The 27,184-nt window shown below is 37.7% G+C and overlaps 1 protein-coding gene across 3 annotated transcripts in view; it reads left to right on the top strand.

Annotated features, from left to right (window-relative positions):
- TAB2 (TGF-beta activated kinase 1 (MAP3K7) binding protein 2) overlaps positions 1-27,184 on the top strand; it is a 67,696-nt gene that overhangs the window by 25,070 nt on the left and 15,442 nt on the right. For 2 of the 3 annotated variants that reach the window (XM_080389640.1, XM_080389641.1), the window contains exon 2: positions 22,266-22,454. In XM_080389640.1, coding sequence (XP_080245766.1) covers positions 22,353-22,454 — 102 coding nt within the window. In that variant the 5' untranslated portion in view covers positions 22,266-22,352. Of the gene's footprint in view, positions 1-22,265; positions 22,455-25,681; positions 25,972-27,184 lie in introns of those variants that run through there. The other variant, XM_080389639.1, reaches the window with a different exon arrangement.

Genomic DNA, 27,184 nt, shown 5'->3' on the forward strand with positions numbered 1-27,184 from the left:
GAAGATGGGAGACTTGACATTTTTTTCTGAACTCGATAGAAACATTTAGATTGAAAAAGGCCTTTAAGATCATAAAGTCCAACCATTGACACAGGACTGCCAAGCCCACCACTAAACCATGTTGCCAAGCACTGCATCTACATGTTTTTTAAATGCTTCCAGGGATGGTGATTCCACCAGCTCCCTGGGCAGCCTGTTCCAATGCTTGACAACCCTTCCAGTGAAGAAATCCTTTCCTAATATCCAATCTAAACCTCCCCATGTGCAACTTGAAGTCATTTCCTCTAGTTATCTGGGAGAGGAGACCTACCCCCACCTGCCCACAACATCCTTTCAGGTAACTATAGAGAGCAATAAGATTCTCCCTGAGTCTCCTCCAGACTAAGCCCCAGTTCCCTTAGCTGCTCCTCATAAGACTTGTGCTCCAGACCCTTCCCCAGCTTTGTTGCCCTTGTATCAGTATGATACTGAAAAAGGTTTTCCACTGTCTATACTGCTATCTAAAACTTTCGTACTATGAAAATACTGTTAGTAGTGGCTTAGATTTTTGGCATTAAGAAGTTCGGCATTATAAAGTTTGAATTTCAGATATTTAAATGTTTTCTCTGTGATGCCTAGAGAGGACATCTGTCTGGGCTAGAAAGAAATAAGGCTTATTCAAATGGAACTATATTCCACTGGAACATGTAAACATCTAGTTAGTGGAGAGGTATCTAAAGGTCTCCGGAAAAAGAGTTGGGGCTCACATAAGCTACTGATTAAAGATCTACTATAGCCCAACAGTGGCAGATAAATACTTGACACAGGTTTAAATTTAATTTGGGCTCAGTGTCACAAAATACATTGAGGCTTGGAATTTATATAGCTGTTCCTCATAGCACATTTAGCCCCATAACTTTAATTTTTTTTCTCTGCATGTTTCTCCCCACTTGAGTTTAAGTAGGCAGCTGTCAAACTGAATGCTTTTCTCCGGGTTCTGCAGGTTGTGTGTGTGTCCACAAAACAAAAAGAAATACAGTCAAATGTTGAAAATATTACACATGTAAAAGTAGAGACAAAATATTTCTATACTAATATTTAGTTTCTTTAGATACCTTTTTTACTTTGTTTAAAATACAATTGCTGATGCAAAATCACTGTAAAAGCTTAAGTTAATTTACCTTGCTTTAAAAAAAGTGTAGTTCAAACAGCAGCTGTGAATCTAAATGGGCTTCAGAGTACTTCCCAATATGTCTGTCTTCTCAAAGCACAGGTAAAAGGGCTTTTCAGACTGCACACAGCAAAGAGCATAGCCAGCATGTTGTAGGATGTGGTTGGTTATTCCTTCTATTCAGCACTTGTGAGGATGCATCTGACAGACTGTCTTGAGCTCGCTGTTCCAAGAGGTGGTGACAAACCAGGAGCAAGTTCAGCAGAGGGCAACTAAGATGGTTAGTGATGTATGTGGAGAGGCTGAGGAAACCCCCTATCTTTAATGTGGGGAAGAGAGGGCTAAGGGTAGACTTGTGTATAGTCTTAAGTTGTTTTAATGGGAATTACAGGCAAGATGGGGGAGGCATAATCTTCTCAGGTGCTGAGTAAAATGACAAGAGAAGTCACAGATGGCATGGCAACAAAGGAAACCCCAGTTAGACATAAGGAAAAAGTTATTCTTAGTGGGGGTGATTAAACACTGGAGCAAGTTTTCCAGAAACCTAGTGGAATCTCCATCCTTGGTATTTTGATAATTTGGTTGGCCAAGGCCCTGTGTACCTGCTTTAAACCTGAAGTTAGTTCTGCTTCAGGTTAGTCCATCTGAATAGATGTTTGGAGCTGTTGACCTCCAGAAGTCCCTTCCAACCTAAATTTTTCAGGGATTCTATGAAAATGGAGCTGAGTTGTTGCAGAGTATCTCTTTCAACACTTAAAGGGGACTTATAAGAAAGATGGGGACAGACTTTTTACTAGGGCCTGTAGTGATAGGATGAGGGGTAATGGTCTTAAATTAAAGGAGGGTAGATTTAGATTAGATACTAGGAAGGAATTTTTTACTGTGAGGGTGGTGAGGCACTGGAACAGGTTGCCCAGAGCAGCTGTGGATGCCCCATCCCTGGCAGCATTCAAGGCCAGGCTGGATGGGGCTTTGAGCAACCTGGTCTAGTGGGAGGTGTCCCTGCCCATGGCAAGGAGGCTTGGACTATATCTTTAAGGGCCCTCCCAACCCAAATCGTTCTACAATTCCAGATCAATACTGTTTTATCAGGGATGCTGCTGGAGGTCATTTGACATAGAGCAATCTTATATTATGTAATTCTAGTCTGAGGTGGCATAAATCAAAACTAGTCGTTCCTAGAATATGCTTTGAAGTGTTTCTTAGAAATGTTTTTGCTCTCCTTTTTTTCAGGTAGTCCCTGCTCTTACGCACCTACTAGTTTTAGAATTGATTTAATATGCAATCCCACAGGGAGATAATAGGAGTGGAAGATATAAATGGTGCAGTCACACCACTGATCCAATGCTGGCTGCCAAAATAGTATAGTACATGGCTCATAACTCCTCATAATCTGCTTTTGGTCTAGCCGTGCTTACAGGGTCTATAATTCAGATTCTTAATTACAGTTCTTGGAAATTGGGTGTAATTTGTGTCAGCCTCTTTCATTGTTCCTCTCAGTTTAGCAGTAAAATCTTTGATTTCAGAATAATACAGTTCCAGGCTTTTTGCACAGTAGTATCTTCCAGCGTGCGCTAATATCTGCTGGTTGTGATGTGGGTGAATGTACCCAAGGTGGTGTGAGCTTATACAGCAGTTTGTTGCTGCTGAAGCATAAAGAATAATCAAAGGAAAAAAAATGGTACTGTCTTTTAATAGGTTAATCACTTGAACTTGACCCAGGGATGAGGTCAACAAATATCATGGCCAGAGCAAGAAAGATGGCAGAACTGCAACGTCTGGGAGCAGAGTGGAAGGAGAAGGAAAGATACGTATTCTTACTGAAGCTTTCAGTCTTCTCGGCGTTCTCATGTAGTTTCACCCTAAATCTCTAAGCATTTCATTAGTAAAGGAGCATGCAAGGTTGACTTACTGCCAGACAAGTAACTTGTGGTGCAAATCTTCCATCTTGTAGGAGAAAGTTAATTTGATTTTATCCTCACGGTGAGCAAGAATAGCAATAGTGGACTTGTTGAGTATTCCTCATAAGCAATCTGGAAATTGAAGCTAAAAAACCCAAAATTAACTCAAGGTGGTTCTGTCCTTTCCTGGCTAAGGTAGTCTGCACTCTGGACTTCTGCTGCAGGAGGTAGCTGGCAGATCTTATGCTGGGCCTTTGTTCTTTGCATCTGCAACAACAAGTGGCCTTCATAATTGGTTTGAAAAGGTTCACAGACATTTTGGGTATATATACATTCAGAAGATTTTTTTATACTTCAAAAGCAAAGTATGCTAGGTTTTTAATTTTCAAATTACTTTGAAGACCTAAAAATCAGAAAACTCCTAGGTGGCTGACGAGCCAGCTTTCATTTGTGTGGAAGCTGGTAGATTTTAGCTAAAATATTTTTTAGTGGTATTTTATTTTGCCAGGAGGAAAGGAAGATTTAATGAAAGACCTGAATTAACTTGGTTTGGTAAAACTTGATGTGACTATTTTAATTAGTATGTTCAAATAAATGATATTTAATCAACAAAGAACAGTAAAGTTATAAATCTTCAGGAAGAGTGTGATGAATGTTACCCATAGTGTCTTTAATCTGAATGAGCGCAATTATCTTTTTAGCAACTATATTATGAACGGAAAAAGAAAGAATGTTTTTACCATAAATCATTCTCTTAGTTTGGCAGTCTGAATTATAAGAAAAGTCCTGCTTTTGACACATTATGATCAGTATCATTACCATCCTGGACCAATGATTTAAGTTACTTGATTATTTCTAGATTAATTGATCTGATTGATTTGTTCTTGAAATATGAGTATATAAAATAAGTGACTTTTTGCATACAGAGCAGGAAACTGAGAGCACTTTCTGAAAAAGAGTATGTGGAAGATAAAGGGAATACTTGTAGTTACTCTTAAGCTTTTTGGATTCCTTGTGGCTTTTTGTGACACATACGTTCAGTGTTTGGTGAATGCCAGTGAAAGTGTAATTTGATCATTGAGCCACGTTTGGTAAATACTAGTTTTGTGGGGACAGCCTGTTCTATCCATAGGAGAAAAGCTCACTGCCAAAATATAAATGCTTTCTCTTTTATTTTGTTCTCTGTTCTTTTGCTCTAGACTACTGACATGCAGATACTTGTTACTTGTGACGCTAACAGCATCTGTATTTGCTTTAGTTGTAGTGTTTGATCAATAAGTGTTCAAACTATACTTTTGTTGAAATATGGCTAAATAGTTACTTTGAGAAAATACTTAGAGAAAGTTTTTGCAAAATCATTTATCAAACATAGGATCAGTGAAACATTAAGAACTGATGTGATGCTTCTAGCCCTCTGCTGCTTAGCAACTGTTTGCCTACTTTCTCAAGTCCTGGTATATGTGAAATAGAACTGTTTGTTTTCTGTTGTTTGATGCTTTCTTTAACAGTCCAAAGCTACTTCCAGTTTCTCTGTGAATGGTGTATTTTAAAAACAAGTAGCTAATCTTCCACATAATTTATACTGTGGGTAAGGTTGAAAATGCTGTCTCTTTAATTGTTAATTTTGTGTTCCTTCTATTTGGATTGTAAATGAAAATAAAAGTACTTGTCCTGCTAGACATACTTCTAAAAAACATTCCAAAAGCTTTTTTCTTTGGCATTAAATAATACTTCTTTTCCTCTAGGGAAGAACATCGGGGAGAAGGCAAGCATTAGCATTCTGTGAAATAGTTTTTAACCTTCAGATCATAGTTCTGAGAATGATTTTCAGCTGGCACAGCTTCTGCCAGCCTGTGTTGCTCCAGTTGACACAAGCATTTGACTGGCAGAGTGGTGAACAAGGCTGGGAAGCTGATTTAGGTTAAAACTAACCTAGGCCCCAAAAATGGGATTACTAAGTAGACTAAAATGTATTCTGAATAAGTAATCTAATCTTGTCGTGCAAGTACTTGATCAAGGGAGAAAGGAGAAGTGCCAGCTGAGGTATGGAGAGAAAATAGTGATCTTGCCCTTGAGAGAACCTGGGCTTCAGACTGTCCTAAACTTGCCTCTTGTCTTAACCATCATACAATGCCTGCATATATCTACTTAAATTACACATATGAATGATTTTTATATTAGTATTTCATAAGGAAACTTTAATATACCAGGAATGATAGTTCCACAGTGTAATCTTAATTGGCTGGTTAATTAACGATACTGAGTTACAAATAGAAGTCGAGCAACTTAAACTTCATTTACATCTTCATTGAAACAAGAGTGGAAGAAGCATTTGGTTTGTGGCAATGGAGGCTTAAACTGTGCATGTGAATTCAGTGGCTTGAAAAACAAAAATTGTTGGGTGATAAGGACTATATATGACTAAGAGGACATTGTGTGATGTCATGGCTATCCGTGACAGCTAGGAGGAAGTAAAACAGCTTGTTGCTTCTTCTAGTACAGTGCACTAACAGTCCAAACACAGCTGTGGGTTGGTGATGATCCAGTTTAATGCTTTGAGCAATGGCTTTCATGTAAATGGGATCACAGATTCCGCCACCAGAGCTTCAAACCACACTTGTATGTGGTGTATAATGTACATTTTTAATGTACAGGTAACTTTATAGTATATAGCAAAGAACGCTGAAGGTGATACGTGGCAAATTAATTTTGCGCTTAGATAACACCGTTTGTAATTTGTAATGGTTTACAGTTGCTCAAAATGCTATTGCTCAAGCTGTCCTTGGTATCTTTTGCTTTCGTCTAAGCAGATAACCTCTCTAAAGCCAGCAGTACTGCTCAGTAAATTTTCACTTCCAGCGCTTTTCTTCTGAGTGGTGTTTTGTATAAACCAAGCATTCTCAAAGTAGTCTGTGGGTCACAGTGAAATGCGACATTCCAGCAAGCTGAATGGGGGCAGGGGTTGTGCACATTGTCTATACCAGTGCTCACAGTTCCTGGTTGTATGAATGCCACAGACAGGAGAGACTTTGCTATAAAATTTTGCAAAATGTTAGTATTCCCCTCTAAGTGCCTGCTTAGCGTATGGGAAATGGGAGATTTTGATGCTATGACCTGGAAGAGTTCTTGTTTAGCAAGTCAGAATTGCTGCTGTTTTAAAATGAGATCAGCAAAGAGACTGCTTTGATAAGACTGTTTGGAAAATGATCTAGTTTTGAAATGCAGTGTTTTGCCTAGTGAAATACAAAAGAAAAATTATGAATGAGCTGCAGTATGATAAGAAGAGAGAAATTGTCTCTGGTTGCGTTCCAATGTGTTGAAATCAGTGTGTGCAATTCTATTCCTGGTGTTACTGTGGAGTTACTGCATGATGTTAGACAGGACTTGAGTGATATGCATGCAAATACGTATGGCTTAATTGTGATGTTACTGATTTTTTTTTTTTACTCAGCTTCCTAGTACTTGACCTTTTTTTTTTTTTTTTTTTTTTTTTTTTTTTTTTGGCAAAAAGTAATGTTATCTTATGTGGATGTGTACTTAAAGTCTTTACTGAGTTAAATCCCCATTAATATAGCCTGCTTTGCAGTAGAGGTATCAACTGCTGAACACCTCATACCAATTTAAGATACATATGAAGAATAATTAATTAAAACCAAGATATATTTAACAAAGGCACTGTTTCTGGAGTTTGGCTATCACTACATGACTGAATTACCCTTAAGGTTATAATTAATCCTGAGTATCACAACTAGATCTAGCTTGCCTTCAGTATGTTCAAGGTTTTTTGAGGTCTTTTATTTGGTTATTGCATTGGTCTGACTTCTCATTTGTAGAATACGATGAACAGTATGTAACATGGCTGTGAGAGCAAAGACCCAGCAGGAATATTCTTCATAGCAGTTTTATTGTTTGTAGTAAGTAGCCTTATTGTAGCAGGAAATGAGAATTTTAAAGACTTTTTCCCTATTGTTATTGTTATAATATACCTTTTGTCAGAAGCTCATTTTTAAAATTTGGTAATGAGAATTCCTGAAGCTAGAGACCTCTTGCTTGCCCTGTGAAATATTACTGCATCTCATTGGCTGGATCAGAAATTTAGTAAAGTGATTTTTTTTTTCCCCTGCTAACTGTATGGCTTGAGGGAATTTTGTCCCTGTGCCATGACAACTGCATTCAGAAGCATTAGCATTAGTGTTACCCTTGCTACAGTAGTAACAACCCCTAGAGCAATAGATTAAATGAAGGATGGGGAGATCTCTTGACTGCTTGACTATTTTGGGTGCTTTATAAATAAAACAAGATTCTTGTAGTTCTTAGAGCAGAGACCGTAGTTCCATCCAAATCAGTTTTCCAGACTTGGAATTTTTGTTTCTCCAGCTTCTGCTTATGGCAACAGTTAGTTTTATATCCTTATATTCCCTTATACCCTTATGTTTAATCTTCAGTAAGAGGACTGAACTGTCATCCTTCAGACAACCACTTGCCACTCTTACTGGTAATTCATGTAAGGCTGTACTAACACCTTCTGTATTTGTTTCATATGCTTGTCTAAACCACAGCTAAAGTTACCTACTTACCTGGTCCAAGAGACATAACGGAGGTGAGGGCAGGGGCCACACCATTCTTGCCAAAGGTGAACATCTTTCAAATAAGAACATGTGTAAAGAACTGGAGAGAGTGTCAAAGGTGCAACTAGTCCTGAACTTGAAATGTGCTCACATTTGTTTCTTTCTATAGCTGTATACATGTTTGAGATGGGGGGGGGGGGAAATAAAAAAGAAAAGAAAAAAAGCAGTGAGATGTGGAAGATGGAAGAAGGGGATAAATCATAGCCTATATTTTGGAGGTCAATGAAAATATGTTTTATGTATTTTACCTTGGCTTTTCTCCCTCCTTCCCTTCCCCCCAGCCCCATGCTGGCTAGGTCAGTTTCTTAAGGATGAGACCAGGTTTTGTTGAAGTAGGACTTCCAGATCTTTGCTTTCTGTACCTTTGTTTCCTGACAGGGGACACCACTGTCTTGCTGGGCCACGTTGTGGTGGCAAGCTTGTGCTGAAGTGAGTCACTGTCTAGACTGGGGTTGTATAACTTAAGGAAATAGAAATTCAATTAAAAAGTAAAAAATTAATAGAAATTTATGTTAAAAAGTAAAAAATGGAGACTGGCTTAATGGAGTCAGGGAAGTAATTTTAAAAACTTTCTCGCAAAACCAGGAAATAGCTTGTACATTGTGCAGCTAAGAAAGAGAGATGCAAGCGGTTTATGATTTTTTTCGACAAATTAATGCTTTCAAAGTAGCAAGAAAGCTTCATCTTGTTATTAAAAAATATCTGGGTTGAGCTTTTTTGTTTCAGAAAATCTCATTGTTGATACACTAGGTGTGCTATAATAAGTTAGGCCAAAATTATAAGCAAGGCATTTCTTTCCTCTAAGGAAAACTGTAATGCACAGATTAGAAAAAAGGACACAGCATATAATGTGAATAAGAAAACAATTGACATACCTTATTACTACCAGGATTTTGTGAATAAGTTTCTAATGTAGTTGTACGCATACAACTTGCTATACAGTCTAACTTCAGCAACATTGTCTACTTGTAGGGGAAAAAAATTTTAAGGCATTACTTAATGCATTGGATTTTGATGCAGTTAAAAGAACTGCAGTTACCTTTGGTTTGGACATCACTGATAAAGATTCATAGAATGTTTTAGGTCTGAAGGGATGTCTTAAGACCATCTAGTCCAAGCCCCTTGCTGTGGGCAGGGGCATCTTTCACAGGACCAGGTTGCTCAAAGCCGCATCCAGCCTGGCCTTGAGCACTTCCAGGGATGGGGCATCCACAGCTTCTCTGGGCATCCAGTTCCAGTGCCTCACCACCCTCACAGTAAAGAATTCCTTCCTTATGTCCAGTCTAAACGTACACTCTTCTAGTTTAAAACCATTACCCCTTCTTCAGAATTGTTCGTTGGTAGGAATGGGCAGTTGCTGAGAGACTTTGATTCTGCAGTGTTCCTCCTAAAATGCTGTCATGTCCCTTGATCTCTGATTAGCTTAATTTCTGGCTTACAGTTGTAGGATAATTGAACTTCTTGGCATTTTTTAGGGGTACTTGCTTTAGCATCAGTATGAAACAGAAATCTTGCAGATACCAATGTAGTCATAAGCAAAACCAGTTAAAATTGGGTTACATAATGATGGAAGCTTTGAGATTTATAATGCTGTTGCTGGCCTCTGTATTGAACTGCTGAAGTTCACATATTTGCCTGGGCAGAGGCTTCCCAGAGCTTCCTGCTGTGAATTGAATAACACAAATTACATACCAGAAATTGGACTACCTGGCAAGCTGCTAAAACATAGCACAACAGGGCTTGTCTTGTTTATGTTCTCGTATGAATTTTGAAGAAATATGGTAATACTCTCAGTGGAAACATATTAAAAAGGCACAAAATATTAAAAAAGAACAAAATTCACTCTTAGACTTTCCACTGCTGCAAAAATGTGACAAGTGGATAATTTTACATCTAACAATTGTAGGTCACTATGAAAGCAAAAGCATTATGTATCATGCATGTAACTCGGCACTTCTTCAGCCTTTTGCATCTTTGAATTAGCAATATAAGAAAAACAGTAATGTAGTTTCGGTTATGAAATTGAAGATTTTTTTGCGAAACTTTTTTCATGGATAAATCTGAGTTTTAATTGCTTCAAACTGGTTGGGTTTGAAATGCCTTTCTGGTAACAGTCTTCTGAGTCAGAGAAGGGTGTAGCAATAGTATTTTTATAGTTCTGAAGTGATGATACTTCTTGCTGCTGTTGAGCTATGATATGCAGAGTAGCAGCAAGCTGTGCATAACTTTTATTTGTGAGAAACTTTGTAGTAATGCTGTAATAAAGGATGATCTCTACAGTGGTTGTATGTTAAGGCATAAATACATTGTTTCACAGAATCTGTTGGCTCCTTGGTAAGAAACCCAGCAATTGTTTTTTACTTCAGTATTTCAACTTTTTAAAATGTGCTTTTTAAAATCCAGTTTCAAACTGTTTCCATCTAAACGTATTTATCTAAGTCATATTCCTGTCTTCTAAAGTTAAATTGTTTATGTATAATTTTGAAGAGAGCTTTAAGAAAGCCTGAGATAATCCTGGTCGTGTGATCTTTTAAGAGCAAAAAATATCATGCTTTTCCTATGTGCCACCTCCTATATGGTGACATCCCATGGTGGCTTTTCAGGTAGGAATCACATGCATCAGCCTCCTTTGGGAGGCTTGATACCTAGTTTGTGTGCTGTCTTGTTTTGGTTTTAAATGGGAAATCACTATCAAAAAGAATTGTGGAATACCTAGGGTTATGGTTTGCTAGAAGTCATGATTCTTGTTTCGTCAGATGTCTGTTTCATTTAGCTGAAGATTTTTAAATGAAATATGAGCTTGGCAATCATAAACTGAATCATGCCTGGATTCAGTGAAGTTACCATGACTGTAGAGTTCACATTGACAGCTCTGAAGCAGCCAGTTCTGCTGGACTGTGGTTTTCGTTGGTGGAGCCAGAAGTCTGAAGGATCTGGAGCTCCAGGTCTAATTGGAGTGTGGTTTCATAATATCGAGAGGGTGTTTGGAGCCAGGAGGTTTTGAGATGGGCTTCTGTGTGCTTAGGCTATAGGGTAGTCCCCTTTGGCCCAGACTCAACTACTGTAGAGGCTCCTGAAGCTATTGAATGAACTTGTCATTCATGTCCATTTTATTGCTGCTGTTGGCAGTAGGTTCCTGGCAAGTTCCCTGAACATCTACAGCTTTTTAGGGGGCAGCATGTTCAAGGAAGACTTTGATCTGATTTGGACTGAAGTCAGATATAAAAACTAGAACCTTACAAACTGTTCTGGAGCCAGCTCTTTTTAGAATACTTCTGTTGTAAAGTAGTGATTAAAATTCATGAAAGCAGGGAGATAGAAATAAGCTAACGTTTTTGGATGTTTGTTACCCTACTTGTTACTTTGGTCATAACCAGCATGTACAACAGACTGTATCACAAGCTTAACTTTTTTCTGACTTTAAGGTGCTAAGGACTTTGACTATGACTCTTACTTCTTTTGCAGCTTTTGCCAGGCTATTTCCTACTTAGCAAACTAGGTAGTAGTAAAACATTGGAAAACATTTTAGACTTCCACAGCTACTGATATTTAGGGAACTATATATATGGAGAAGGAGAAGCATAGGTGGGAGCATGGGGTAGGAATAGGTGAATAAAGTTGCAGTATGCAGTCTTGCGGTGTGTAATAGGCCCTGTGATTCTTATAGGTACTGTATTCATAACTCTCATTACAATTCAGAAGAAAGAAAAGAACCTGGATTCATGGCAGTTGCCAGAAATGATTGGCTCGATGTGCCAGAAGAGCCTGCAGAGGTGTTGGGCATCATCAGAAAGATACTGAGGACATGAGAAATTGTGTCTTTTTGTTCCCATGTAAAGCCCTGGTGAGACGCCTTCTTGAATACTGGGTGCTGTGGTCCCCATATTTCAGGGAGGATGTGTTTGTATTACAGAAGATAGTGAGAAGATTTTATTTTTTTTAATCAAGATGACAGTTCTTGCCTTTCAAGGAGGAACTTGGATCAGTTTAGAGGGGTGAAGGTTTTATGGAGGGTTTATGAGTGAAGCTTACAAATTCATGAAGGTGGTGAATGCAGAACTGTTACTCACCAAATCCTGAAGCCTTAGAACGATGTAGCACTCAAAGCTCGTAGGACAACTAGTTAGAGTGTAAGGAAGATTTTTAGTTGATTTTTTGAAATTATATCCTTTTTGTTGTTGTTAATGCACATGCACAGTGCAGTAAACTTCTGGAATCCTTTGCCACAGGGTATTGTGGAGGCAAATGATTTCAACAGGTTAAGAAAAGGAATTTGATGAGTATGTTGTCAACAGGTCTGTAAAGAGAATAAGCAGGGATCTGCTGTCTAATTTCCTTGATCACGCAGTTGTATACACTGAGAGAATGAGAGGAATGTACTACAAAAAGCCTCAGGTTTGCGTGTTCTTCCTAAATACTGCTTTTTGTTGCAGACACTGAGCTAAAATGACTATTCATCTGATTCAGTGGATGCTTCTTAAATTCTTATATTGGTGCGCATTTGATCAAAGAATCTGTAAGCGATTATAACATCTAATTAATTTTAAACTGGTTGTTTAACATCATCATTTTAGGAAGGCTTTGAATTTTTTTCTATTTGTCAATCATCAATCAAAACCAGACTTTAAAGGAAACCTAGTTGAGTTGAAAAGAAGAAAAAATAAGGAACTTAACTAAGCTGATATTACTTCTGTGTAGATTATGTCATTGTTTTCAAACTATTTTTTAATAAAGGCTGGTCATGTAGGTGTGTGTTTTCCTGCCTCTTTCTCAGATCTGCACATTTTTGTCTTAAGTTTTTTTCTCTTCCTCCAACTCTCAGAACAGTTGCACTAAAATAATTCATACTTTTCAATAATAGCAATACCTACGTTTGACAGTAGACATCAGGGAGGTTTATCTTTGTGAAAGCTTTATGTTGCCACCGTAGTAGAAAATTGAGGATGCAGAATGGGAAGAAAAGTGTGGAATATACTTTACTGCGTTCTCATATTGTTAATCTGTGGAAGAAACCTGATACAGTCACAGTTCAGAATGTCAAGGTTAATACTTGCTACTTGACCTTCCTTTGAATTAATAATGGATTTTTCATTATTTGGGAAGCTGACAAATGGAAGCAATTATGTAGATGTGTAGAAAAGAAGGGAATAAATCTGCTTAAAGGGGAAGAGAATTGATTACCTGAGTAAAATTGACACTAAGGTTGCTAAGACTGTAATCTTAATACAGGCAGAATTTAGAGTTGCTATGAGGGTATTTTTGTTAACTACATTAATAAACTTAAATGGATTATATAATGCAGTTTTTACTTTGTCTGCTTCAATTTGACATCCTACAGTTGTCATGAAACAGGTGCTACAACACACATGCAAAATGTATGGTTACTTCTGAGGTAGAGAAAATGCTTCAAGATATACTTGTAAAGATGCTGAGATGTAAAAGTTTTTGAGTTTCATCAAGTACTGTATTTAAGATACACATGGCATTCAGTCATCTCGATCTTCACATGTATTCCCCATGTAATTTAATGGGTAGAGCCCATATTTTCAGATTTGTGTGAATACCTAACAAATCATTGGTTATTTTGTAGCAATTAATTGCACTTACTCTGTATATATCAGGGAATAAAGATGAAGAAAAACAGCATGCTTAGATTTTCTCCTTGTGACCTTTTCATTTCAACTTGGTGAGATTAATTTGATTCTGGTCAAGAGAGTTGGTATGTTCCCTTCTTAACCAGAAGGCTAACTTGTGATGCAAAGCTTTTAGCATTTTGGAAGAACAGTGTGGACAGGAGAGAACGTGAGAAGTATCACTTTTAAGTGGTTGTGTGTACCTTTGAGAATTAGTGTAGAAAGAATTCAAAATGCCTTCTCAACTGTCTTAGAGATGCTTTTCTTTCCTCTCCTCACCTCTACTTCATCTTAGTTAAAAATAAATTAAAATCCTTTTTACAAATTTCAAAGCTTTGAGCCAGATTTCTGTTGTTAATGTGCTGTGTGGAAAATATAGGTCAAATTTCAAACTGTCAATTGTAACAGTAGCTTGAGGTGAGTTTGATAGTGTTGTGATAGATTTTTCTCTAAGAAAACCATACACCTGGGAAATTATTTGTAGTGATCTGAGAAACCTCATTTTTAAGGTGCTCGTGTATGAGGTTTACTACCATACTGCTAAGCTATGAAAAAGTCAACTATGAGCTATGCTTCGGTAGAATCCACAGAATGGCCTGCAGTAGAGGAAGGTGGCCTTGTTTTTTAATTGATTCTCTAAGGGAAGGGAGAAAAGAAAAAATGGAGAAAAAACAACAAAAAAACACAACTTCTGTAAAATCCTTTAATGTGCACATTATCATGTCTGACCTAGCAAGAATTAAACTAATTCACAGTAAACCCAAAAAAACCCCACAAAAATAATAAATTTTGTTTTTTAAAGTAGTAATTTTTTTAATTTGTGCAATGTGAAAAAAGTACCACCCCAACTAATTCTGAAAAAGAAATTTTGTAAGTGCTCATAGTTTTTAAGGAAATACCTGATGGATTAAACCTCTTTTTAAATGTTTTATATGTGCACGCTTTTGCTGTAGGACCCGTTACAGCACATTGTTATTTAGGCCAGGAGTTAAAAAGACTTTATGAAATGTGTTAAAGTTTATTTCTGGAAATGAATATTTGTAATGAATTTAGAGGAAGAAAACTCATACTTCAGGGTATGAATCACTTCTAGGTGTGATCACTTTAAAATATATTTTCCATAAGAACAGATCGTTTCTGGGAACTGTTGAAGAGTCTACCATTTTGCTCATCATTATTTATTAGAAGTCTTTTGGTCTAATCCAGTCCGGGGGGCGGGTGGAGAACTCTTAGTCATGCTTATTTGTAATTTTTTTTTCTTCTGTTTTATGGTCATGTGATGAAATAAAGTTTATATCCTCTTATATTCTTGTTTGGGTTCAGAACAATGTGAAACAGATCTGGCAAATAGTTAAATAGAAGTATCACTGTTCAGTAGGTTGAGGATGAGACCAGAAAGTTATTTGTGAATGAGCTGAATTTATTTTTTTTTCCTTTTTTATTTATTTAGGATATGGATGGTAGTGAGTGTAGGATAACTTGTGGTTTTGATATAATTGTTTGATATATTGTTATTTGATATGGCTTTTTCTTCTGTGTTGCAAGGCACATTTAGTCGGAGTTTCTCATTTAACAAGGACTTGCAGATATAGGTGAGGAAGGAAAGGGAAGGACTCATAGGTGTGGAAATCAGTACGTAAGAGGCTAGAAAGGTAGGGTTTCAAGAGGAGAATATGGCATTTATAGTCTGATTTTATTTTTCTTTTCTCCAAGAAATATGGATACAATAATACACCATAACCTAATTCTGAGGGAGAGTGTTGACGCATAACAAGTAAGTATAAACTGGCAATAAACTTGGCAATGCTTGTTACTGCCAGAGGAATGAGGTATCACTTAAGAGGGCTGTTTTATGGATAGAGATTCATAAGCTGGTAATGTGATTACCAGTCTTAAGTGTAGACTGGAGACATTCTTATATTCTTGAAAGAAGGCTGAAAGAAATGCTAGCAATATCTGTATTAGCCATGCTTTATCGTTCAAGCTGTTCCATGTAAGCAGATCATCAGTGGAAAGTGACCTAATACTGGCCTGCACTAGAATTAGCAACTTGGAGTTGATGCATCAGAATTGAGGTCTGACTGAAAAGCAGGGTCCATAGGAGTGTTTTTTTAATATTTGACCTGGTGTTTTGATAGTGTTTGGATAAGATAATGGGAAAAATAGTAGCTAAATGTGTGGGGGAAGGTACTGCTCAAGCAAGCATGGAGCGGGGAGGGGAGAAGACATTTTTCATTTTTTGAGTTATCCAGTAGATAGGTGAATAGTTTGGGAGAATTGGAGTGCTACATAGGCCTGCTGAAGGAACCCAAGAGAAGTGTAGAGAGGTTGGTTCGCTTGGTTTGGTTGGGGGTTTTTGTGTTTGGGGGGGGGGGGGGGGGTGTTCAGTCGTCTCTATAATAGCTTATCTTTCTGCACCTCTTGGATCCATCAAAAGAAATGCCGGAAATCCCTTGGCTGCTATCTCAACAGGCACTTCAGCAACCTCTACCGGTCTTGCATTGCAACTTGTTGCATCTAATTTGCTGTCATTACAGCAGTTGTCTTATGCACAACATCTACAGTCTGCACCATTTATGCTATGAGGAAACATCCTCTTGTTTCTGCATTCACAGCACCCTTTTATATTTATAGCCAGGTTTCTAAAATAAGCTTTTAGGTGGATTACTTTTCTAGCATTTTTAGCCATGTGAGTGAAACAGGTCAGATGTGGTCAGATTAGAACTACAGAAAAGTAGACTGATTTACTTATTAGATGTAGCTGAAGTATAAAGGCAGATACAAAGGTTTCATTCATTTCATTTTGGGGAAGGTGAAGGGGCATGCTGTTTACTGTTGCAGTGTTCTGCCTGTTTCCAAAAGCTGTTCTCTTGAACTTGGCAGTTTCCAGAGTGGTAGCTGACCATAAATGAGACTTCAGTTACTATGAGTGCATCGTAAGTTCAACTGGAATTGTTCAATACAGCAGTTATGCTAATATTTGCACAGTTACCTTTGATATTTCTTATGGCATGAACTGTATGTGAAGTTGTGGTAAGAAAAGATTAGTAATGAACAAGAAGTGCAGATAACATTCCAGACTGTCAGCTTCTTTGTTTAGATTGTTAGGTATAATTATTTCATAAAATCTGTTTTGGCAGTATTTACTCTGAAGAAAGCTTGTATTGTAGGTGTTTTATGACAAGTCAGTGTAATATTAAAGTTTGTATTGAAGAATTGTCTCTGATCTGTTGAACGTGTGCTTTGTCAGAAGAAAGAAGATTAAAAATGTATTTATTTCTTAACTAGCTATTGGTCCATCATTGTAAGAGCCTATTATTTGGCATCTGAATCATATTTCACATTGTTGTCTTTGAGTTTTTTAATAAACAAGATAAGCAGTTTATTTTGTGTCTCATACTAGTGGTTCTGGGTAACTTTTGGGGGATGACACATTGTTTACTTTCATATCAATAGTTTTCGCAGAATAAATCTTCAACAGGAGCTCCATCATGTTACAGTTGCCAAGCCTTTTAAGTTATCTGGGGATCTTGCCAGTAGTCTTTAAAAGAACACAGCTAATTAATTCTTCCCGTTCCTTAGTATTTCTGGCATAAGTGAGCACTAGGATCTTTGTTGTGCGTGTCTCTCTTCAACAGTATAAAGTCACGCTGAAGGGTTTTTTGAAACAGTGAAAAGCAGGATGTAAAAGGATTAGTAAATGGACATTACTACAAAAATGACTTTGTTGTACTGCACTCCAGTATTTAAAAGTTTTCATTTGTAAGTAAACTCTACTTTTAATAGTTCTAGGAAGAGTTCTTTCTCCAAGTCGCCATTGCTGCTGATAATTTCTTGAATAGATTTTCAGTTTACTTCTGTAATTCTGTATTGCCCTTATTTTGTGCATCTGTCTCTGAATGAAGCCACAATGTTGCTGCCAGCAGCTTCCCTTACCTCCTGTTGGTACCCTTTTCTTCTACAGCCTCTTTACTGGTAGTCTTGGCTGTTCACTCTTGCGTTTGTGCCTTTTATTTTCCACTGGTATGTATAACTTCCTAACAATAATCTGGGTGTCCTGCTGCCAGATTCTGAGTTCCATGGCTGACAACAGTGCTACGTTTCTGTTCATTAGACATGCGTCTGTCAAAATAACTTTCAGTTCTTTTAAGCTTTCCTATAGCAAGATGGATGCTGAGTCTTTTTTATAGTTCCTTTGCAAAATCAAGAATTGATAAAAAGCCTTTTAATCTGTCTGTGCTAGAGTGGCCTCGTGAGGCCTCCTGGCCTGCTACTTCAGATGTTAATTTGAGTTTATTAATAATCTTTAAATATCTTTGAGCTCTGGAGTAGGTCTGTCTTAAGTGATGTTTGGGGTGAGACCTTAACATTCATGATGCAAGCATTTGTCATACGCTATATTGTCAGCGAAGCCATACGAGTTACCTATTGTAATTGAAACTGAACAAGAAAAAAAAACCTTTCAGTGAATGTGGTGAATATACTGCCTACAGGACTTTGAGTATATTTGTCTGTGAATTAAGACAGTGGGAGCAGAGCATATTGTGTTTATTTTCTCCCATACCACAGTAAATATAATCATGTTCCACCGTATTGACACATTTGATGGATGCATACAAATATTTCTTAGTAATTTTAGTAACAACAATAGAGAAGATGATAGTTTCAGCTCTTCTTGTGCTAACTGTACGCATCTTCTTGGTGCTAAGCCACTGAAAGTTAAAAGTACACTACTAAAATAAGAATAAGCAGTCTCCTAATTATCGCGTACTACCAACAAATAACTGAATTTTCCAAACTTTGGATGATGCCCCATAAGTCATTTTATGTCTCATGAAAATGCAGAAAAGCTTCTCTGCAGCACTTCTTTGACACTGCATCAAATTATTACAATAACTCCTTAAAATTCAGAGTAATAAACGGAAATTGCAGTCATTGTGTGTTTTATCAGTACTACAGACACTGAAAAATGAGCTGGAATACAAAGTATTTTATTGAAATGAAGCACTGGGGTGACAATGTGGAACGTTCTCCTGGTTTTAAATGTTTTAAATAAGGGCAGGGGGTTAATCTATTCTCTGTGCTTTTCACTAGAAGACTGGATGCATGAATCTTTCCCCTTGCAGTTTTTTCTGTAAGACCTGTGAGGGTGCTGTTTTGCCAATATGATACATCAGACAAAATATGGAAAATTATATTAAGAGTAGATACAAACTTTTCAGTACTGTTCAGGGAATTTGAGATGGAGAGTGTAGAAAATACTGTCCTGATAATAATACAGTGTGTTCTGGTATGGATTACTTTAGTGTAGGTTAGAGAAGATGGAAAAAAATTAAGAGGTCTTCGGAGGATTGAGGGGGGTTAACTGCTTATTTAGCAGTAAGTTTAATGGGCTACTCAGTGTAAGAGGGGTGGAAAATGGCATTTGATACTCAGCTAAGGGAAACCAGTTTCTTTCTTGTTAAGAGAAACCTGTATTTTTCTGGACTTGCTGTGATCTTGCCAGCTTTGAATTTTTATTGGAGAAGCATTGCAATACAGTTATCATTGATAAACAATTGAATCAATTGCTTAATTTGACGGGTTTTTTTCTCTGGTTAACAGTGTTTTTCTTAATAGCTGCTTGAAAGAAAGTGTAAGATCAATAGTGTTTTGTCACTGCTCAGATTTGTCTAGGTTGTAAACCACTGAAGAAATAACAGGTGTGTTTTTAGTGAGGCATGGTTCATTAATTTTTAAAATTGTGCTACTACTTCCATGGAGTTGACTTTTTCAGAGTTTAGGAATGTAAGATTTCAGAACAGTGTCAACCCAGCTAGCTTTTTCTGTCTGAGGGCGTGTATTTTCAACAGTTGGAAGCAGGATCTCGGTCCCTGTCAATCCAAGCCAAGGGCAGATGGCTGTGAAAGGTACTTGCAGGGGAGTGTGCTCTGCTCTGGCTGAAGCTTGTGCGCTCTTCCTTTGGGTCTGCCATAGTGAGCAGCCATTTGCTCCAAGACTTCAGGGACACTTAACAGTATTCTTGATTCCCAAACCTTTATGAATTGCTTGCTTTAAACCTGGGTAAATGTAAACAGGCTTTAGTGTTGTTTTAACAATATATGTACATACTGCACATTGTGCTAGCCAGTGCATGTGAAGTGGGAAGGGTAATTAACTCCAGCACTTGAAGTCGTGTTTACAGACTGTTTCATGTCTTCATTTTAACTTCTGCAATTCTTATCTTATTTTAACCCTATTAATGTTATGTTTAATGTAGCTTTGCTCTATAACAGAGTAGAAGCCTGATACTTTTTTCTGGTAGAAAATAAATTACAGCTTTTTATATCAAATGAGGTACATACTTGCTTTTCTCTCTGGTTGGGGTGGCTTTTCTCAGTTGCGTAAGCCAAGACTTGCTGCTTCAGCTGGCTTTTGAATATGGTTGTTTTTCAGATGTATAGCTTGAATTAGAAACAAAATATTTTAATCTCTGCTTGTCCAGTGTTGCAGTTTCTGAAGCCTCTTAGGTGTGTCTAAACTTCAGTTTGAAGTCAGACCGCAGTTTGTTTAGGTGTATCCATGCTACCTTTAAATTACTGATCTTGGATACTGATAGCAGCAGCCACGGGATACCTTCAATATTTCTTGTCTTCAATATTTCTCTACCCCTTTGAGACAGCAGTCTTGGTATATGCAGAGTAAATTTATGCAGAATTAGTGCAGATGTGTATCTAATTAAACTGTAATCATACTGTGACCACTAGTGTTAAATGTGTGCTTTTACTTGTGTGGGACTCAAAATCCAGTATTGCCTGCTGTTTTCACAGATCTTCATACTGGTCACCTCTTTGCAAACAGCTGTTTTTTTTTATTTCAGTGGGCTTTAATCATACAGATCAGAGGGGGGAACCAGACTCTCTAGCTCCTGAAGAGTTGGCCGGCTCTGGGTCGATTAATAAAGTGCATGAAGAGAAGGGAAGCTGAACTTGCATAGTCAGATACACAGGATGTGGATTTTGGGAAGGAATACCATAACCTTAGTTTCCAGTTCTAGTATTCTTGGCTGGTACTTGTACATTTTGATGTTGTGATACTGTTTTCAGTAGTGGACTACTGTGTTTTTATGTACACTAAAAACTGGGGGTAGGATTATGATCTGTTTTATCTCAAGTATTCTAACAAAAATTTCTGTTCTTGTATTTTTAAGTATGTGTTGTGATTATTTCAGAGATGATTAAATTTATGGGACTGAAATAATGATCAGATGTTTACTGGAATATTCTTAGGACTTGCAGTCTTCACTATTTTATTAGCTAACAAGTTGCTTTTTCCTATGTGTAGTGCATATAGATGGAGGCTCCAGAGTAACAGTGTTTTGGGTTGTTTCCATTTTTTTCTTTCTTCAGAGCTATTCTTAAATTGTTGGCAGAAAGTTAAAATGGTTAACGTGTTGCTTTTCAGATCATGTTCAGCTATTATTGGAGGCGTTCTGATTCAGACCTATTACTAAATGACCAGTAGTTGTATCAGTTTGAACTAGAGAAAACAAGTAATAGAGTCGTTTAGGACTAGTACATGATATAATGGTTCAGTGATCCTGGAATAGATTTATGCCTGTCTTGTAATCACTGCTGAAAACGATGTGCCTTGTGCTTTCCCATCAATTCTTTGCAGGTTTTTTCCATCTTTTCAGTGTCAAGAGAAGTTGTAGCATTGCACTACGTTATATTTGAATCACAAGTGCTGTTAATGCACTAGAAAATCATGGTTATTGTTCCTTGATCAACTTCCCACTAGTCCCCTTTTAGCGCATAGAACTAAAGAAGCACAAGCACATAGGTTTCACTTACAAAGAGTGTGCCAGTGGGATTGCTGGGGAAGAACTTGGGCTGATGGGATCCAGGGAGCAGCATGTACAGGTACCTTGTGGTACTGGAGGCAGTTTTCGGCTGCTATGAGTCAGCGCGTGGGGTGATAGTGCATGTTGAATATGAGACAAAAAAAAGAAAAGCAGGTAGAGAAGAGGAGGGGCAAGTGAATAAATTGATAAGAGATGTTTGAATAAGATTTGGTAGCTTAAGAGGTAAATGGATGTTGGAGTTGACTACTTAAGGTTTTTTATAAACTCTACGGGCACGTTTATTTGTAATATTAGTTTATATGAAGGGGATACCATTCTATTGCTTAACACGTAGGTGCATTCTTCCGAACATGACTAGTAGAAATTCTTCTTGGTAAAAGCCTATAGATGTTATATAACCAGGACAGGTAATTTGTATAAATGTGTTGATTGGGTGATTGTGATATATTCTTATTCATAACTCTTCATGATTTCCTTCAAAGGAGAAACAGAATGTGCTGGAGAAACCCAAGTTGTTATAGGGTCATTTCCTTCTAGTCATAATCTTAGAATACTACTTCTGTTGGGTGAAAAACAAGTAGGCTGTTGCTAATAAATCCTGAAACTTGGAAACACTGAATTTCTAGCCACGATATCCTGATAGTAAATAATAACACTGATGGTAAAGGTAACAGTGTAGGTACACTCAAAACTGGAATGAACACTATCTTCCTATTTTTGATGTGGACTTCTTTGTGTTTACTTGTGTTTTAGATTAAGTAAAAATGCTGTTCTTAAAACCATGAATTTTAATACTTTGATAAGTCAAATATTTTTTTATTCCCAATACATTTTATAATGTCAATATATAAACCAAAATAGAAGGGAACTGATCAAGAGATGTGTCTATAAATGGGCAATTTTCAAGGTTATGAGTGTGTGAAGGACAATTAGTTAGCCAGAGATGTCACATGGGAAAACGTTGATGTAAAATACAGACTTCTATTGCATAATTGGGAAGAGGTTACGAGGGTGGTGGTTTTGGGGGAGTGTTTTGTTGTTGTTTGTTTGGGTTTTTTTACATCAGAAGTACCTGCTTTCAGTGTCTTAAGGCTTTCCTTCCTCTTCCAGAAAATGCTGGGACAGAAGAGATGAGTACTCCCTTTACTAAGGCCTAAAACTGCCTATTGAAAAAAATCCTAACCAGGCAATATACGAATGGCCCAAGGAAGCCAGCAAATTGATATTCAGGTTTTACATGACCTGCGACAGAAGTTTCCTGAGGTACCTGAAGGTGTTGTATCCAGATGCATGCTACAGGTCAGTGTTCTGTTAATGAGTATACAAGTAAGCAGTGTTGCTTATTTTAAGCATTATATATGCGTGTCTCCTTTGAAAGTAGTTTTTTCTTTCTCTTTTCATTTTTGTGAGACACACACAATTCCTTTATGTTGCACAGCAAGCTAAGTGATAAATTGGCCTCTCTTGCCCCCACCCCCCCCCTGTCTAATCAGGAGTGGCCCGTGGTACACCAGCCTGTATATCAGTTTGTGCATGGAGACTGCAGTCTCACCAATCAGTATGCTTATGCCTTTTGGCCATCTCAAGACCCAAAACTAACTGTGGCAAAAGGAGAGATGCAAAGCCAACTTGAGTCCAGCAGCGATAATTTAAGGCAGTGATACAGAGATGCAGGTTTTTAGTAGTTGGTTTGGTTTGTGGGTGGGGTTTTGGTTTGTGGGGTTGGTTTTTTTGCTTTGAGGGTCAGGGCACATTCAGAAGCAACTTTACTACCTGATCTCCATCAGGCTTCAAGGTAATTGGTGGGCCCTTGCCTTCGTGCAGGTTGCCCACTGTGTTCCACTCCCAGCTTCCTTGGCCTGCAGAGCCAGTACTGGTGACCTTGCCTATCTTCTGCAGCAGGGAGCCTGAGAGTGTAATGCAGGCACACCCATGTGCTCTGAATCAGCCTGTCAGGTTGTAGCCTAGCATCCATCATGTTACACCTGAATAGGTGTGATGCACTGGTGTGCTTCCGCCCTTTTGTTTTGTTGTTTGTTGGGGTTTGTGGTGTTGCAGCTTTGGAGTCCGTGCTGCTAATCTATATGGATTTCTATTGGACATGGATATAACAAAGCATTTTTGTATGGTACTGCACTTAGTGCTAAGGCTATGGACTGCCATGTCATCAACTTTGACCTCCAGCTGTGTGTGTTCTATACTACCACTATCAGAATACTTATGCTGGTAATTTGTATCAAGTTCTGCTCCATAACATCACATTAGCTACGTCAGCAGATGAAGTGATATGCCCATCCAAAGCTTGACATAGGTATACATGAATGTCTAGAGTTAAGTAAGTCTATCGGCATTTGTTAACTATGTTGTCTAAACATTTGCTTTGCATTTGCCAGTGGTCCCAAGGCATCCATACTGATTGGATTTTTTTCATTATCTAAGGTATTGAACCTTTGAGTACTCTGGATAATAAGAAGATTGTCTGAATATTCATACTGATATCAGTATACACAGCTTGATTGGAAAAAAGATAGGTCATGAGTTCCCAGAAGTTAGCTGTCTCTGGACTATGGCTAGGACATCTGCGGTTACAATTAAACATTCTTTATACCGTAATTGTTTGTCTTTTTAATATGTATTTGTATTTATAAAATACATATATATGTATACTTACATATGTATAAGTAGTCACACGCACGTGCATCCAAACACAGTGTTTATACTGTTGGGAGTAAAGTGTGACTGCTAATTTAATGTTCATATTTTCAAGACTTTATCATGACTTTCCATTCATACTAGAGTAAAAATCTGAAAACTGCAGGGGTTTTGAGAGAATTGGCTTTGGTTTGCAATAGAGCAAAATTCTGCTTGGGGCTCACGAGGCTTCAGGCTTTCCTCAACATTTTCTCTCTAAATATTTAGCTGAACAGGAAACTGAGCTGGACTGTAACTTGTCTATATATGTTTTCAGAATTGTATACCACTATTTTTACATTAGTTCTCTGTAGGACTAATCTGATTCTTAAACTACAAGTACAGTTTTGTTCCTCAGACGTGAGAACTGCTTGTTGAGCAAGATCAATGGACTTGACAGAGTGAATGCATCAGTAATCACCTTTTGAATGTGATTCTTGATGAATTAAAAGGTAGTGCTTGGCTCTTGAGAGGCTCAGCAATCTTCAGAATGTTGCATACAGTGGATTGTTTTATATATGTATATAAAAAGGAGCCTTATAACTGAACAAAAGATACTATACATCCCGTACTTTGACAAAGATATGGGAGAAAGGTTTTGAGGGAGTATTTTAGGCCAGCTTTCATAACAGGTTCTTCAAAAAATTCCATAGGGTAACAAAAATTGTGTGCAGTATTTTGTGTGCATCCCCATATGCACACTGATTTTTGTGTTTTTTTATTTTTTTTTACGCTGGAAAGCTGGTTTCTTTGTTAACTAAGAGCTTCTAAGACTCACAGAATCCTGTCATGTTGGTGGTTTGAAATTTCATGAGCTCTGGTTTCTCTGAATCAGCTTCTAACTCTGCTACTCCTCTGAGATAGTGGGATTTTTTTTGTGTATTTTCTTAAATAAGCCTACTAACATGACCCCTTTAAACCAACACATTTTGTACTTGGACTGGCAGTGAAAACTGGAAAGCAGAATTTGAGAGTACTTTCGTATGTGTTTGCAATACTCCTGGAACAGCATCTGAATCCTGAATTCTGCCTTCTTGTAATTGAGCATAGTCAAAGGAATTTCCAGTAAATGCAGTAACTATGGTTTAGGTCAGAGATAAGTACTCAAGGACATTCTCAGGTATAAGAAATGGTGGGTTTGCCTTGCCCCCACAGTACCTGACGTGCAAACGTGTCAGAGTGAGGTTGGTTTTAAACCAGAAAGTGTAAGGTATCCCAGGAGAGAACCTGAGAGTTTAAGCAGTTACACAGTTCGTAATACTACTGCCAAGAGGTTTTCTTAACAAGAAAGTTTCTTTGGATCACTGTGAATTGTACAGGAAAACTCTAGATACTTAAGTCCTCCTCCTTGAATTTTTGTAGCAAAACACTTTCAGCTTGTTTTCAAAGGGAGGTTTATAGCATTATATGCTTGTAATGGAAAACTTAAGGATAAAAAGAGTATGCAAATATGTTGAGGTGAATAGCCAGTATCTGGTATACTAAAAACAGAGGACCATCAAAAATCTTAACAAGATGAAACTTAAACCTGTGTAATCTAGGGGAGTAAAAAGTTTTATTGCTTTCTTGGACTGACAGCACTGAATGTTCCTGAAAAGTTTTGCATCCCTCCATTCTTCCAAACAAGCCTCCTGCATTCAGCTGTCCCCTTCTCCTCATTTAAAGGAGTCACTGCAGTGTCCCCAGTCTGTGGACGTTGTCCCCTTTTGTATTTTTTTTTTTTTTTTTATCTGGAGCATTCTGTAACTACCTGCTCCTCAAGTCTACATCCTCTCCTTGCTTCCTCATTTCCCTCCAACATTCTTATTCTTTCTTTTTTTTTCTTTCTCTTTCAGGGTGCCAACATTTTAAACTCAATTGGGACATGGGCAGAGCTAAGATGAGGGGTATTGTTTTGCTGGAATATGCTCAGTTCTGCCATCAACCGGTTCTCTGATCTATAAAGAGCTAGAAGCGGTTGAAACTCTGCCTCTGCCAGCCAGAAGATGCCAGGGGTTCCATGTGCCCCCGTTTCCCCTTTGAGTTCTCCAATTTGCTCATTGACGTCACTGAAATTTTGGAATTGATTGGATGCAGTCTTAAAAAAGAAAAAAAAATTGTCCTAAGAAATGCATTCAAGCTGAATGTAAGGGCCTTGCAAGCTTGGCCTGTTCCTTTTTGGTTTGGTATTTTTGGCCTTTCTGTTAATAATTTTAATTCACTTAAGTTCATGCAAAATCTGCCTTTAAAATCTTTCTAGCTTGTTTTTCTGTGGCATCCTATCTTTTTCCCTTTTCTGGCTCCCTTGTCTCCTTTGCAACAAATACAAGGCTATGTTCTTATCTTTTCTTACCCACTGTTCTGTCTGTGTGTGGTTCCTTTCTTCACTACTAACTTAATTTGATTACTTTGCCCTCCAGTGCTTACTCCAAACTAGAGCCAGTGTGCATAGTATCAATTTGATCCATTTTGATATCTTTCAAGACTTCTTGCAATAATCCTTATATATAGTTGGCTAGTTAGATAGCCTTTAGGGAATCCTGGTATTTGAAAAGTTTTTGTGGATAGGTTTTTTTGAGGAATTTTATTATTTTTTTATTTTAATTCAGAACTGCCTCTGGACTGTATGAACACAGTTTTGGTCTTGTGGGTGGAGTTTAGCTTTGTCGTCCCTCTCCCACTTCTGTTAAGTCTGTCCTTTTTTTTTTTTTTTTTTTTTTTAATGTGTAAAGTAGAGACAGTCTTGCTGTGTCTGCACAGCATTCTTTATGACCTTGTATCCTGGTTGAAGGATGAAAACTCCTGTCTGCTAGTTTGACAAAAATAACTTGGCACAAAGCATGTAGCATGGATCGATGTATTGTGCTTGTATTATTCTTTAACTAACTGATAATGTTACTACTTGGCATATGCAGTTGTTTTCCTTGACTGTATGCATTCTTTCTAGTACTCATTTCTGTGTGCTGGATGAATTTGACACCTATTTAGTTTTAATAATATCTGGGCCTCAACAGGTGCTCTTCTGGCTGAAAGTATTAACCTTTATTTCTTGGGAGGTTGGGGGTATGGTGGGGTATCTGTAAGAAAAGCCGTATGAACAGAGCACGGTATTAAGAAACTATGCCACTGATGCATGTTCAATCTTTTCTGAAAGTCCTTATGTAGGAAACTGAATTGGGAAGATCCAAGTACAGTATTACTGAACATGTGGTAAAAGAACAGTGAGGGATTAGTGGTTTGCTTCTGAAATGTTCTTAAAAAGAAATCAGCTAGGTTGTGGGTTTTGTTCGAAGTCATCCTGTTACAGGTTTTATAAAGGAACTTTGTACAAATGTGAGTATTTAAAAGCTTTGCAAGCA

Source organism: Falco punctatus (genome assembly GCF_963210335.1).
Source record: "Falco punctatus genome assembly, chromosome: 5".
NCBI lineage: Eukaryota > Metazoa > Chordata > Aves > Falconiformes > Falconidae > Falco > Falco punctatus.